Source organism: Chionomys nivalis, chromosome 9 (genome assembly GCF_950005125.1).
Source record: "Chionomys nivalis chromosome 9, mChiNiv1.1, whole genome shotgun sequence".
In the NCBI taxonomy this organism is placed as follows: domain Eukaryota; kingdom Metazoa; phylum Chordata; class Mammalia; order Rodentia; family Cricetidae; genus Chionomys; species Chionomys nivalis.
The window spans coordinates 48,464,555-48,480,112 of record NC_080094.1 but is presented as its reverse complement, the minus strand read 5'-3'; the positions used below and the strand labels follow the sequence as shown (position 1 = coordinate 48,480,112).

Sequence of the window (15,558 nt, the reverse complement as noted above, 5' to 3'; positions counted from 1 at the left end):
TAGCTCATGACAAGTTCAAATGCATGATCTAAGTGATATTCAAAGAATCAACTAAAGTATTTCCAAAGTAACACAGAAATGAGCCTTTTACCCCGACACTATATTTAAATCATTTCTTGGGAGTGGCTTATAGCAAAGGGAGCACAAATCCCAGGGTTCACTGCACTGAATGTAAACAAGACAATAAAATCATCCCTCACATGCACAGAGTAAGGTGCCCAAGACAACCTTGCATAGGGGATAGGGAATGCAGTTCAGTCTATGGAGTGCTTGCATTATGTGCATGATGCCTTGGGCTTAATCTTCGGTACTAAATAAGCCAGAGCTCCATGAGGTGGGAGCAGGGGACTGGCAATTCTAGGTCACCCTCAACTACATAGTGAATTTGAAGTCAACCTGGCCTAGAAAAAGACCCTGTTTCCAAATACCAAACAAATAAAATCTTTGCATAAGTCTTAGTAGAACAGTAGAACAGAAATTGCATGCCACTTGGTTGATGACATAGAGAAGCACAGAGAAAATCTTTAAGAGTTTTTTTTTTATTATAGGAACATGTAAACATTAAGATACAGATCTCTGGCTCTTAACCAGTGATTATCCTACCACTTTTATAACATTCATTTATTTATAATTCAGTGTGTATTGAGAAATCGATATGCACTAAATACTAGGTTCTGTGTAGCAATAACTCAACATAATCACTCACACAGGAATTTATAGAGAAATCTACGTTGTAATGGCAAAGGGAAGACACAATAAAAGGTCAAATTTTGAAGGAGGAATTGAATGAGCAGGTGAGCAAGCCAGTGAGTGAGCGAGCATGAATTAGAATATAATAATTACCAGGGAGGAAAGGAGATAGGGTGAGAGGGTTATCATTGTAAGAGGTGATTGCAGATGATCTAACAGAGAAGTGACATTGAAAGAAGGGAGGGAGGAAGGGAGCGAGGAAAGGAGGGAGGGAAGAAGAGATTTAATGAGCAGATTTCTAGCACAGGCATACTCCCATGATCCAGAAAGATGTAGTGAAGCGTACCTTAGGCAAAAAGCATCCATATGCCCAGCAAACAGCACACCTGTCATTGACTGACTCAGGGTTACCAATAAAGGGGATGATAGACATCAAGAGCTAAGGTAGAGCAGCCAGGCATAGTGACAATCCTTTACAACACCAGCACTTGGGGGGCTGAGGCAAGGGGGAGGGGAGAGCAAGTTTGAGATCAACCGAGGGAACATAGTAAACTACTGTCTCAATAGATAGATAGATAGATAGATAGATAGATAGATAGATAGATAGATAGATAGATGATAGATAGATAGATAGATGATAGATAGATAATAGATATATGATAGATAGATGATAGATAGATAGATAGATAGATAGATAGATAGATAGATAGATGATACATAGATAGATAGATAGATAGATAGATAGATAGATAGATAGATAGATAGATAGATAGATGATGATAGGGCTCTGAAGACAAGGTCACTGTGTGATTAACCGGTTGAAAGCATTAGAGGGTTGATACTAAACTGGGAACAGACTGAAGGACTATGATGTAGCAACAGCAATCGAGGAGTCTTCAACAGCGCTCTTAATAAAAGGCAAAAGGCCCTGGGCCAATCTATCAGATTCTCAGTAGATTCTGAAACAGGACTTCTTTGTGAGGAAGCGCTAATGCATTCGAGAACTTTAGAATGAAATGAGTCAGAGATGGTAAAGTGGGCTGTACTTAGTCACCTAAGTAAGGTGATCCTTTCAATTATGTCCTGAAGATGTAAAACATCTTGAAGAGAAAATAGTCTGGTTTCTTTAGATGTTAAATCTGTGTTTGAAGTATTCTGCGTCTTAGCAGCATCATTTATTTTTGAGATGAGGACAGATTTGTTAAAGAAAAAGAGAAGTGGAAGCAAATTCATCCAAGGCTGAATCTGAACCAACAAGGCTCTGTGGAGGTCTGCTTGACTAACGCAGACACACTGCAGTGCTGGCTACTGGACTTGGAGACATTGTTAGCATGGCTAGATTCTGTGGTGAGAGAAAGTCGCCAGAGCATTGGTGTCCTTAACTAGAGCTGAAGGGGGAATGGGGTGGGGGAAGGGCTGGCAAAGGACTAAGGGAGTGTGTGAGGCCCTTTGCTGCCCATGGAAACATTCTCTCCAGGAGGGGGGAGGAGGTACGTGAAACTCAAGTGGTAAACAGAAGCTTACATGCATGCAAAGGCATAAACTTGAAAGATTCTGGAAGCCCACCACAACCCCCAGCTTTATAAAAAGGAGGAAACAGCCGCAGCAGCAAGAGAAGACTGACCAACTGAGCAGCAAAGAGAGACTTAGACCACTCAAGCTACCTTCAAGCTGTTCAGAGCGCTCCAGGGCGACAGCTTTGATGGGGGTCACCATGTGGCTTTGTGGTAATGCTGATGTTTGGGTGCCAACTCTGACCCTGTATCTCCTCACCCATGCTCCTGCTAGTAACCCTAATGAAAGCTCATTGGTTCGCCTAGATGAACATTAATGCAATTGTTATTTTGATCCAGTGTGGGTTCTATTTCGTGGGTGAGTGAACACGTGTGCTATGTCTCCCCAGGAAAACTCTCATACAACAGAGAGAAACTTTTTTATTCTATCTGTGCTGGTTTGTAGGTGGAAATTTCTATCCTGCCCTGTCTGCAGATGTTCAATCCCAAATAAACACACAGAGGCTTATATTAATTATAAACTATTTGGCCTATTGCTCAGGCTTATTACTAACTGGCTCTTACAACTTAAATTCACCCATAATTCTTATCTATGTTTAACCTTGTGGCTTGGTATCTTTTCTCAGTATGGCATTCTCATCTTGCTTCCTCTGAATCTGACTTTGTGATTGTCTCTGCCTTTCCTCTACCCAGAATTTTCCTAGTCTGGTTGTCCCGCCTATACTTTCTGCCTGGCTACTGGTCAATCAGCATTTTTATAAACCAATATGAGTGACAAATCTTTATAGTGTATAAGAGCATTATCCCACAGTACTGGTTAGTTTTTTGTCAATATGACACAAGCTAGAGTCATTTTAGGAGAGGAAATTGGAGATTCCTTCCTCTCTCCAACAACCCTCATCACCAAATTGTTGCCCAAATTCATGACGTCATCCTGTTCAATGGCTGTACCCCTAGCCAGCCAGTACTCACTCCCCCTCCCTTTTCCTGCAGCCCCTCATCTGGGTTATCTGTCCTCTGGTTCCAGCCTGCTTAGCTTTGATTGGTCCTGAGGAATCAACTTGGTGTACGTCTTTTCAGGAGTCTTTCCGAGCTAGTCCACTCCCATCCCTCATACTGAATTAACCATTCACCTCAGGGCCCGCTTTCCCAGGTAATGGGCACCAGCTTGAAGCAGTCTGGAAGCCAAGAGTATTCAAAAGCAGAAAAGCCACAGCCTTTCTCCCACAGGCTCATTCCAGGGCTGGATTCCAGGCCACTTGTTAGTACCATGACTCACCACATTTCAGGGCTTTATAACATTGAACCGTAATTGCTTACATGCGGGTTCCAAGCCCCATCCTATTAACCTGTCAGCTCCTGGAGACTTACCCATCTAGGAGCCCAAGAACCTAACTCAAAGTCTAGCGTGTGACAAGTACAAACAATGTCATAAAAGGGTTTGGTTTGGGGACACAGTGCTTGCTTAACATAAACAAGGCCCTGGGTTTGAGCACCAACCACCAGCACTGGGAAAAAAAAAAAGCAAACCTCTTTGGAAATATATTTCCCTGTATTTGCTGTGTGTTGCAGACAGAAGAAAGCTGTATAAATTCCTTCAGCCCTCAAAAACATTTGTCTGTTAAAGAAAACACACTGGGAAATAAATAGGAGGTGTTTTGTTTTAGTTTTTTAGTTGCTGGTCACCAATTAGCAGGGACTCACTAGGAGAATCAGATAGAGGGGTCAAGCCTGAACAGCAGCCTGGCCCAGGGTTTCCACAGGGCACATGTGAATGGCAAAAACAGAGGAATTCCCCTGCCTTGTGGAAACAGGCTTCGGGTATCAGAACCCATAACGCCACTGGCCCCGAGGTTAGTCTCACTCTTTCCCATCACTTTCCAAAATTTCACTGTACATTTTCTTGATAATCTGACAAAAACTTTCCCAGCCTTGACAAGATAATTGCTTCCATATTACATGGAATTTTTTTCAGATATGCATCTCTGTATCTCCCTGACAATGATAAATTGTCATCAGATAATATCATCTTAAGTGCCCTGTGCCAACATTTACACAGTTTTTCAAATGTGAATCTCCTAAACTGGGCCTCAGCAATTTTGGAAGGGAAAAACTCATCTTTATTAAAGCCCCCAAAGGACTGAGTGCTTTTAAAATAAGTTACAGATATCAACAACAACAACAACACACACACACGCATGCACACACACATGCACACATGCGCGCGTGCACACATACACACACAAAAAAACTCAAAGAACATCATATGTGCTCAAACAGTGGGTCAGGGTAAGGCACGCCCTGCAGAAAGACCCATGATCCAACCTTTATCCAAACTCTGCTAAACTAGAAATCCAGCTGAAAATCTCATCAGGACAGGTTATTGTTATTTGTCCCTCAGGGGCAGTTCAGTTGGGTACTTGTCAACAGAAGGCAGACTCGGGCTTCCAGATGATTCTAGAAGGAAGGCAGTTCACCTGAAGAAGCATGTTTGAGCAGAGTAGCCAGAGAAATAAAGGAACAAGAGTTGCTCTCCTGACCATGCTCACCACTAATCCCCAGCTCTTAAGGGATTCAGGTTCTTTCTCTGTAAAATAAAGGTTTACACTCCCTACCTCCAAACTCTCAGCCGGAACAAAGGGTCTACTTTCAACAAGACACGCTCTTTGGGAGCCATTAAGATGGCTCAGCGGGTAAAGAATCTTGCCCCTCTACCTGAAGACCTGAGTTTGAGTGCAGAACCAACACGGTGAGGGAGAGAAGAGACTCCTAAAAGTTGTTCTCTGACCTGCACATGGGCTCCACAGTACATGAGCCCCTCCCCTGCCCCGACACACACAAAATAAATTCTTTAAATATTGCATATTTTCTTTTATATGTGGATGTTAGTACCGAAACTTTTGATATGTTTGTTATAAACCTGAATAAACACAGAAGCTATATCTCTAGTAAGGGACCAAGGGGGAGAAGAGGGCCTTCCAAAGAAGAGAAAATAGAATATAGTGTTATGGAGAGATAAAGGGAAAACTGGAATAGGAGGCTGAAGTGGGGGATGGGAGAGAAGGGTAAAGGAGGGAATATGGAAAGGCTTTACGAACAATCATATGGAAACCTATTGCTGTAGAAGTTTGCAGTGGCTTGAATAGGAATGGCCTCCTTGGTTGTTGTATTTGAATGCTTGGTCATTAGGGAGTGTCACTACTTTAGAAGAATCAGTAGGTATGGTCTTGTTGGAGGAATTGTGTCACTTGGAGTGGGATTTAAGGTTTCAAGGGCCCTAGCCAGGCCCAGTGGCTCTCTCTTCCTGATGCCTGCAGATCCGGATGTAGAACTCTCAAGTCCACCACTAGCATCTTGTCAGCCTGTGTGCTGTCTTGCTACCCACCATGCTGACAGTGGACTAAACCTCTGAAACTGTGAGCAGCAAGTCCCAGTGAAATGGTTGCCTTTACAAAAGCTGTCGTGGTCATGGCATCTCTTCACAACAACAGAACACTAAGACAAGGTTCCAAAAACATATACATATATGAATTGAATTTAAATGGTGTTGCAACATAATGGGAAAACATTTTATGCCATCAAGTAAAATATCCCCATTGCCAGGAAGGGGTTACATTCTGCCGAGTCATTGTTCAAAAGGGTGTCATGGACCCTCAAACATTACGAGCTATTGCCAAAGCTACCGGCTACTCTTCACAACCTGGCGGTACAACCCTGTTGTGGAATTGAACATGTACATGGAATTGAACAAGAAGACAAGCTGGTGCCCAGCTAAAAGCTTCACCCCTACTGACTAGCACTCACAGTGCTTGAAGGAACTCTGCGTGCCACTGGAGGAGAAGGGGAATCATTAATGTCACTCAGCTACAAAATCTACAACCTATGAAGGCAACTTGTTGTGGTGTGACAGTGGCCCAAATATTAGGGGAATAAACAACCACTTTTAAAAATTGTGTTTATGACCCATTCCACGTGATGGAACCCATACCTGACACAGCTAAAATGGCCAAGAACTTCAGGCTGAAAAGGTCATGGACCTAGGATAAAACCTACTATTATTATTCTGCTAAGGGAAGAGAACAATAAAACCACTCCTAGAGACAGAGTGCTCTACCCTCGACCCTCTTCAGAGAAGCTTCTTCTCACAGTAGACGGAAATTACCGCGGAGACGCTCAACTGAGCAGTGTACAGAGAGTGAGAGACCGTGCAGTCCTCAGTCCTAAATGGGATGATTTCATCTAACCCCGCCTGTTGAGACTCGGGGCTCTATGTAGATGAGAAGGTAGATAGACTGTAAGAGTCAAAGCAAGTGAATGGCTGCAGAGAAACAGTGTCTTCCTCAGACAACAGGACTGACACACACGCATGAGCCTTGTGGCAGCATGCGTGCGTCTTGCATTGGCTCAAGACAAAACCCCAACACTGCAAAAGGGAAGTAAACACAATATCCTACCCCTAACCAAGAGGCAATTGATACCCACTGGGAAAGGAAAAATCCATTTTCTCCAGTGGAGTGTCACTGGGTATACCAACCACAATTCGGGGCAGGCTCCATGCCCAGGAGTAGTTGACCAACATACCGGTAGTGTTTGTTTGTTGTGGGGGTTTTTATTTCATTCTGGGGGTTGGGGGAGGGAGGCATTTTTATCTTATTATGTTTTGGAGGTTTTCATTTATTTTTTTTTACTGGAAATTGTTTTGCTTTGTTTTTGAGAGACAAAAAAATATGAAATTGGATAGATAGGGAGGTGGGTTCTGAGAGGAGTTTGGGGAGGGGAAATACCAAAATACATTCTGTGAAAAAAAAATTAATCAAAAAAAGTTGGTTGAACAAACAAGAGAAACATGACATTGGAGCGATGGAACAACCATTTCACTTTCTACAGCTAAATCGGTCCCAGACTGTAAGCTCCCTGTCCCTGGGAGCCACCGTCCTCCATTCCACTGCAGGGTCCCTTGCGGCCATCAGAGCACCCACACTAAACTAGACAGAAGCTAATTGCTGGTAAGTGAGCAAGCCTTCAGAGACACAGAAGAGTGTGTAGGAGTCTTACTCCTGCCAGGACACTTAGGAGAATACTGACAGGAAGTAAGAACACCTCAGATAGCCAGCTCTCTTCAAAAGACAGGTGGATTTTAGGAGCTGAGGAAACCTTCACAGGTAGCACTTGACTTTGGTGGCCAAAGCCACCTGGATGGTTTCAATGGAGGCAAGAATCCCCCCCCCTCCCATTCATAAATTCTCAAGCTCCGTAGACTGGGCAGTGTCTCTTCCAAACATGTTTTCTTTGAGTCTGCGTCATTATAACATAATGTCCTTAGAAGAGCAGAACTCAGAGAAGAGGCCAAAACATGTCACAAACCAGGAGCCAATGAAGCCCTTCAAGTGAAAAACAGGGAGAAGAGACAGTGATCCTCACCAATTCGAGCCCCACATCTCAGCGCCCCTCACAGTTAGTTCTCAGTACTCCTGAAACAGGGGCTACACACAGGGTGTGGGTTTCAGGGGCTCCAGTTTCCATCTTTAGAGTGGCTAAACGCAAGCTGGAGAACAGGATTCTCGCTCTACACGGCAGCCTGGAGAAAAATCCCGTCTCTGTGTTGTGCCAATTTTAGAAAACATTTCTGTACAAGTTTATATTAAGTGGAATCTAACAAAAATACCAGTGCCAGGCATGGGATACCTCCCCTAGAGTTGTGGGCCAGGGGAGTCAAAAAGACTCCAAAAATGATCTAGGTAATTGCCCTCACCCTCAGTTGCCTTCCAGAACGCGAAGGTGAGACCCTATTGCTGGAGACATGCTTCGGACACAGGGCTCTCAGGCATCCAACTGGAGCCTCCTCCCTGAGTCCTGGCTTTCTAGTATCTGAAGGTTCTACATGAGCTGTCAAGGGAGGAGAGCAATTAATAGTCCTACCCAGCCGTGGAGTCAATGAGCCACGACAATAGCCAGATGGCAAGATACACCAAAGGACACAGTAGTGGCATGTAAATATTGGGAGTAACCAATAACCATGTAATTGGGCCTAAGAGTTGCTCAATAGGAGGAAATTCGTGCATGCAGGCCTGATATTGTAAAGCTAACCAGCTCCCCGTGGCTGAAGAGGCCATAGACCCTGGAGGAGAACCTATCAGTCCCCTTTCCTGAGCAAGCATAATCCCCAACTGCATTTTAAATCCATAGCCTTACACACACACACACACACACACACACACACACACACACACGATAAGTGTAGCTCTCGCAGCTCACCAAAGAGGCTTCTCTTTGTAGCAATGGAGACCATTATAGAAACCCACAGGTGGGCAATATGCAATAGCAACTGATCATGGGGTTCCCAGCGCCAGCTGATGTATCTACAACAAAACTGCTACACCTAAGGCTCAGGAACAGACAAGAAAAGGGGCTGGGGAACTTATAAGAGCCACAAGACCAGGACATCTGCTGTGAGGCACATAGTCCTGTATATATGTCAGGGAGCTGCACCCATAAAAGCTCAACAATATGAAGTCTTTTTTTTTTTTTTTTTTTTTTTTTTTTTTTGGTTTTTCGAGACAGGGTTTCTCTGTGGTTTTGGAGCCTGTCCTGGAACTAGCTCTTGTAGGCTGGTCTCAAACTCAATTAAAGGCGCGCGCCACCACCACCCGGCTACAATATGAAGTCTTAACACCTAAATAAGACCAGCACAATGACAACCCCAGCTGACATGCCAACATGGATAGGGGAACTCTTACAATGTCACACCCTAGATGAAGAGTCACAAACAATGGCTGCGGAGATGGAAAATCAGTCTTTCCCAGGGATGAGTACCCTGATAGGTTATTCACTGGTCATCTATCAACAAATACACTAATAACAGCACTAAATGGACTCAGAAGCGGATGTGTGTATGTGTGCGCACGCACGCACAAACATGATAGTAAATAAGGAAGAAATCATGAACCTGAGAGGGGATTGAGGAGCATAGCCATTGTTTGGGGAGAGAAAGGGATGGAAATGATGCAAATTCAGTACTCATAAATGATGTTCCCAGAACGTTCTTAAATCCAAAACAAGAATAAAAGTACATAACCATACAAAGATGATCACAATGGTTACTATAAACTTGATGTGTGAATTCTAAAGCCATCATACAAAATTTTCTCAAGAGTTTGTAAACAATTGGGAGGAGAATTCAGCAGCAGGCCATTTGGGAAGAATTTCTTCCTTTTACATGACAGTTACACACCTCTATGTGATCAAACCATGCATCCCTGAAGTGGCCAGATTACTAGGCACTCAGATTTCCACGTGGGCCTGAAAAGCTATGTCCTCCCATGCAAGCTAAAACAGCCCTGGAATGACCTCAGCTTCTTCCCCATGATCATGTATTAACTTCAATCATAATCTTTCTGTTTAGACTTGCTTAGATATCTATTTCCTAATGAGAAAAGTTCTAACTGGGTAGGGAATGTATCATTCAGTATTTATGTTTTCTACCCAAGATGGTAAGTAAATTTGTGATATTGAGTGGCTTGAACTAGAAGAGGAAAATGATGACATCTAAATGTCCTCAGAATCAGAATAGTTGAATAATTTATAATAAAACAATAGTTCAGAATATTATAAAGGAAAGTAAAATTCTTGAAGAGCATAAATCAGAGAGGTCTCTCAAAAAAATCTATGTTTTAACAAGAAAAATACAAAAGACTATAATCACAGTCATAAGAGTCAAGACATGGTCAGGTGTCAATATTTTTGTAATCTAAAGAACACAGTGAAAAAGCATGGGGAAAGGCTTTGCAGCATTGAAATATAAGCCATGGTGCTGCTGTATAATATGGGGCTATTCTCAGGACGAAAGGGGACCTCAAGTATGGATAGGATAGAGCACATGTGTGTGATGTGAGAGTAGAGGCAGGAGTACTGGGAGGGGACAATTCATACAGGAGTGGAGGGACAGGTCAGGGTGGGGATAATCACAAAGGATGTATGAAAAAGCCATAAGGAAGATCTACTTCTTTATAAGTTAATTAAAAATAAAAAAAATGTTTTAAAGGATTTGTCTTTCTGAGTTTGGATCACCTTACTTAATATTCTACTTCCCAGACCTGTTCATTCCCCCATGGAAGGAGGAGAACAACTCACTGAGAAGAAGAAAGGGATCAATGGAAGTAAGAGGATGACCAAGGAAGAGGAATGGGAAATATAAATGGATAAGACACATCATAGACAAAGTGAAATATCAACATTAACTGTTCTCTACATTAGATAGATGTTTACATCTACATATACATTCATAAACAGAATACTGTATATGAATGTGCTAACTACTTACATGATGTCAACATCATCTGTAGATGAACGTTAGATGTCAACAGCTCTGACGTCAGAGCATCAACTACTACTTCTTGGCATAAAATATCACATGACCCTCTAAATCCACATCTCCGTACCCACAAATTAGTACAGTTTTTAGTTTCTGTGTGCAGTGGTTGATGGTTAAAACAGGAACTCGCAATCGAACCATGTGCCCAGGGTCTGTGGATGCCTGACCACAAATGGGACATCTAGCCTACACCCCATCCCCCCAAGAGACCACTGGGGAGGAAGGAGCAGAAAGATTATAAGAGCCAGAGGTCGGAACAAGGGAGGAAGATACCAGTGAGATGAGAGACCTGTCCCCTCTGGACGTGACAAGCCCTGCACTCATGAACACACAGTGACTATCATTGCCTGCATGAGACCTACAAGATCAAGCCAGTCACCATCACAGCCTGCATGGGAACAGTGCCCATGGCCTGCCAACTTGGCTAAGTTTTCACTGTTGATGACTGACGGTGGAGGAAAACTCAGTTTTCTTGAAGGTTGCAGTCCCTGGAAAGTTGACCATGTGCCAGTGAACGACCACATGCCTATGAGTTTCTGGGCAGCACAAATTGGACTTGGCAGGTGGTAATTTTTTAAGACATAAAATTGGGCAGGGGTGGAGTTGAAGGAATCTGGAAGGAGTTGGGGTGAGGTGAGTGCAATATGATCAAACATGTTGTAGGCATATGTGAAAATTTTAAGGCATAAAAATATAGTTTAAAAACTCTTTATTGCGCTTACCTGTTATCATGCCAAAACATTTCAATAAAAGTGAATAGATATATGGGAAGTAGTAATTAGTTATTCTATAAATAAGAAAAATTCCAGCCACACTTATTTTTTTTTATGTGGGTTGGTGTATCAAAGTGCCTTCTCTCTATTAGTAAAATAGTGTGAAGAAGAGTGGGTGTCTGTCACCTGTGGGAGAAAACTCAGTGTGCTTTTTACTTGCCTGTGCTGAAAAACCACAGAAGAAGGCAAACCAGAAATGCACGAGGGTGAATGCGAAGTTCTTGTAGAAGAAATAGCATAAAAACTTGCACATTCGGTAGTAGGACCACCTTCCGTGAACAAGAAGCAGCCGCTGGAGATACTTAAACTGAGCCAAAGCGTAGTCGCTGGCCAAGACTGCTTGCAGGCCTTCCTGGCCACTGATGCCAATGCCAATGTGAGCACCTAGGGGGGGAAAGAGGAGCTTTATCGTCAAACAAAATGGGATCTGTAAGGAGCTTCTTCCTCTTTTATGTTAGTCGTTTATTGTAACTGTATAGCTTCAATAATTATTATAGTCTTCACATCTATCATGCGTTCGTCACATAGTTAAGTATCAATTCTAGTTTTACATAAGAGAAAACTGGGCCAGGAAAAGTTTGGAAATTTGCACCTTACACAGGTGTAGCTAAGATGGGATCAACCCAGCTACCTAGAATGCAGACCTGGCTCCTTTCACCTGTTCTTATGAGTTTTTCCCCTCATCTTCAAAGAGGAGAAGGCGAGAAATGTGCAAATGATTTCACTGAAGAGAAGTATCTTAAGGATCCTAATAACTGTGGATGTGCTGGGCGCAGAAAGTATCATTCATGGAAGAATCATGGTAAAGTTAAATTAATGCACATTTCAAAGACATATTACTGCATGCTGAAATAGGAACTCCGAACATGTCGTGTGCCTCATTGAGAAGACACCCTCTTACTTTTAATCATGCTGACGTCATTGGCCCCATCACCGATAGCCAAAGTTACAGCGTTCCTGTGCTTTTTGACCAGCTCCACTACTTGGGCTTTCTGGAGTGGGGTGACTCTGCAGCAAACCACAGCTTTGCACATGCAGGCGAGTTCCAAAAAATCGTTCTCCACATCACTTTCTAGGGCATGGGCCTGTATCATCAAAACACACAGAAATGAACAGCAACAGAGCATATGAGCATTGTCAAAGCAAATGTCTTGGTTCTTAACTGACTTAATTTCAGAACCATCTCATTACCTTGTCAAGTCAGAACCACAAAAGCAGTAACAAGAATAGAGGCATGACTATTGAGCCATCAGTAAATTTCAAGGAGATTTAACATAGAAATAAGAGACATGCCCTTCGTCTGTCTCTTTGACATGCTACCTTGCTACCTTGCCAAGATATAGCTATAATAGATGTTGGGAAAGTTCTAGGAGCCACTGCAATCAGTAGAGGCAACAGAGAGAACCCACACACATCTCATCAGTTTCAAATGACCTGCAAACCATGGTGACTTCTACATTTTGGGCTGCTAGTCTCCTTTGTATTGTCTTGTACAGTTACTGTTTGTGAATGCCAGTGTGCAGACAAGATGAAAAAAACATGGCGGGGGGGGGTTGGCCCTGAAACGCACAGTGGGTAAAATCAGAAGCCTGAACAATGGGCTAGCAGGCAACCTGTGCTTCAAACAAGGTTCCTCAACCATTTCTATCCTTGCTCTACATGCCAAGAGCCTTTCTATGCTCTAAGACACTACTGAGAAAAAGAGCACAATTCTCTCCATGTAACTGGACAATGACCTTTCTAGAAACATTTTATTTTGCACTTTATAATAAGCACATTCAAAGGAAACAAGAATCTATTTTAACCACAGAGACAGCTGCTCTGAGCTAGTAGCCACTCGCGGTCTCTGGACTGACAGCTGGGGAGTCTGCATGGAAGCAAACTAGGCCCTCTGAATATGGGTGACAGTTATGTGACTTGATCTGTTGGGGAGGGGCTGGCAGTGGGACCAGGACATATCCTGGGGGCATGAACTGGCTGTTTAAAGCCCATTCCCTATGGTAGGATACCTTCCTCAACCTTGATACACGGGATGGGGCTTGGTTATGCCTCAACTCGGTACTGCAGACTTTGTTGACTCCCCAAAGGAGGCCTTAGCCACTTCTGAGGAATGGGTGGGGGAGGGTGGGATGGGAAGAGGTGGGGGAAGGCAGGAGAAGGGAAGGGAAGGGAAACTGGGATTAGTATGTAAAATGAAAAAAAGAAAGAAGGAAAGAAAGAAAGGAATCTATTTTTAAGTAATAGATATCTGAGTAACCTGAGCAAATCCTTAGCAAGCAGGGCTCCTGAAGAGCATTCATTGTAGCTCTTTCTTTCAACCCAGAGAAAGACGGGGCAGGTGAATATCACCTGAGAGCTCACACCCCCATGCTGGCTTCCTCAAGCCCAAAGAAGAGTCAGAGCATATATAACCTATTAGGGATCCTGTCCTACTGTGTTGGCTGGGCCATTTAGCTCTAGATCTTAGCAGACAGACATAACTTTCAGTTGGTGTTCATCTGTGCAAGGGAAAAGTTCATGTCATCTGGACCAGCTTTCGACTGAGCTTGGCCTACAGCTGAGCTCTGTAACTTTCCATGGTGTGGAAGGCAACACATCGCTGTGTCTGGGATCCAGCTGGATGGAGCTTAGAGCAGGCAGATGGCCACAAGGGGGAATCTAATAGACTCGCCTCCAACTCCTTTTGTTCACTAAGAAATCGTCCTCAAGAACAAACGTTCATTTTCCAAACTCCAAAGTGAAAAATGAGCATCAAAGCCAAAGAAAGATGTGAGATTAAGTCCTTTGTACACATAAACGATAATTTCACTCGACTGCAGCCGGGGCTTTTGTATTCTAATTAGAGACTTGGAGGAGCCATTTGAGTTTCATTCAGGGCTTGGAACCTGAACTGCGTAAAAAGTACAATGCAAGTTTATTCTATTATGACAAAAACCAGATTTCCTAATCAAATCAAATTGTTTGGCTTTGCTGTAGAATGTTGCTATTTAGAAAAAAAAAAAACACCAGAGGTATCTTAATGGCAATGATTTGGTGTGGTAATTCTATGAAGGTCAGGTTATGACTCGCAAATCACAAACATTAGCAAGAGCAGTAACTGGAACCCATCCATCCAGTTGCATTACTTCAATTAAGTGAGACCGAGCTGTGACATTCCCCCTTACACAAGCACTTAAACAATTCTCCTAAGTGACTGTTTAGGCAGAACTCATAGATCCGCTGGGAACTGTTGCTCCAGCACCTCACATCCAGTGCGATCATCCAAAGGATGTATGAAATGCACCCTAGAAGTCTTCCCTTTCGTAAACAGGAAATCCTGTGCACACCCTGTTTCTTGTAGTGTCGTTTGTTTGGAAAACACAAAAGGGGTTCTCATTATGACAGCACAAAAGAGATGATTATTGGGGCAAAGAAAAAGAAAGGACAATAGCCTCCGGCAAACTCACCAAACTGTGGCCGTTTATGACTAAGGCATATTCTCCTGTTACCAATTCTTCTGCACCCGAGTCCAACTTCAACTGCTGCTTACTTTCATTAAGTACGTGTCCATTGGAAAAACTCGTGTTTTGTCCACACAAATTTTCCTTGGCTTTCCTTAAAGAATAGGAGAATTTAAAAAGGCATAACAAAGTACACAGCGCCCATCTATATAACTGTACCAAAAGGCTGGCCTAGAACTTAATTTATTCCATCACTATTCAGACAGAAATAGGCCCAAGAATTAGGTCCACCAAACAAGCTGATAGGCAGACAGCACTACATGTCAAAGAACTGTATGATGTGGGGGTGGGGCACAGGAAATATACGGGGAGGAATACTGAGCTGGGTGGTGGCGCACACCTTTAATCCCAGCACTCAGGAGGCAGAGGCAGGTGGATCTGTAAATTCAAGGCCAGCCTTGTCTACAGAGTGAGTTCGAAGACAGTCAAAGCTGTTACACAGAGAAATTCTGCCTTGAAAAGAAGGGGGAAAAAAGAATGTTGAAAACAGAATCATCTCAGACATTTTAAACTACCCCAAAACTAGTTTTAACTAAGGGATCTTGATAGCTTTGGCATCTAAAGGCGAAGGAACTATTTTCTGGCATACAATGATTTTAAATACGCTAAACAGACTAAAGACAATGACTGATACCTTGCCATCGCACGGCCAGTGCTCTCCTCCCTCTCCTCTCTCTCTCCTTTTCTGGATTCTTCTCTTTCCCTCCCCT

The 15,558-nt window shown here is 43.1% G+C and overlaps 1 protein-coding gene across 4 annotated transcripts in view; it reads right to left on the bottom strand.

The window, feature by feature from the left end:
• Atp8b4 (ATPase phospholipid transporting 8B4 (putative)) overlaps positions 1-15,558 on the bottom strand; it is a 162,453-nt gene that overhangs the window by 20,584 nt on the left and 126,311 nt on the right. For all 4 annotated transcript variants that reach the window (XM_057780833.1, XM_057780835.1, XM_057780836.1 and 1 more), the window contains 3 exons: positions 14,795-14,942; positions 12,250-12,433; positions 11,509-11,732 (listed from right to left, as the gene is read on the bottom strand). In XM_057780833.1, coding sequence (XP_057636816.1) covers positions 11,509-11,732; positions 12,250-12,433; positions 14,795-14,942 — 556 coding nt within the window. The remainder of the gene's footprint in view (positions 1-11,508; positions 11,733-12,249; positions 12,434-14,794; positions 14,943-15,558) is intronic.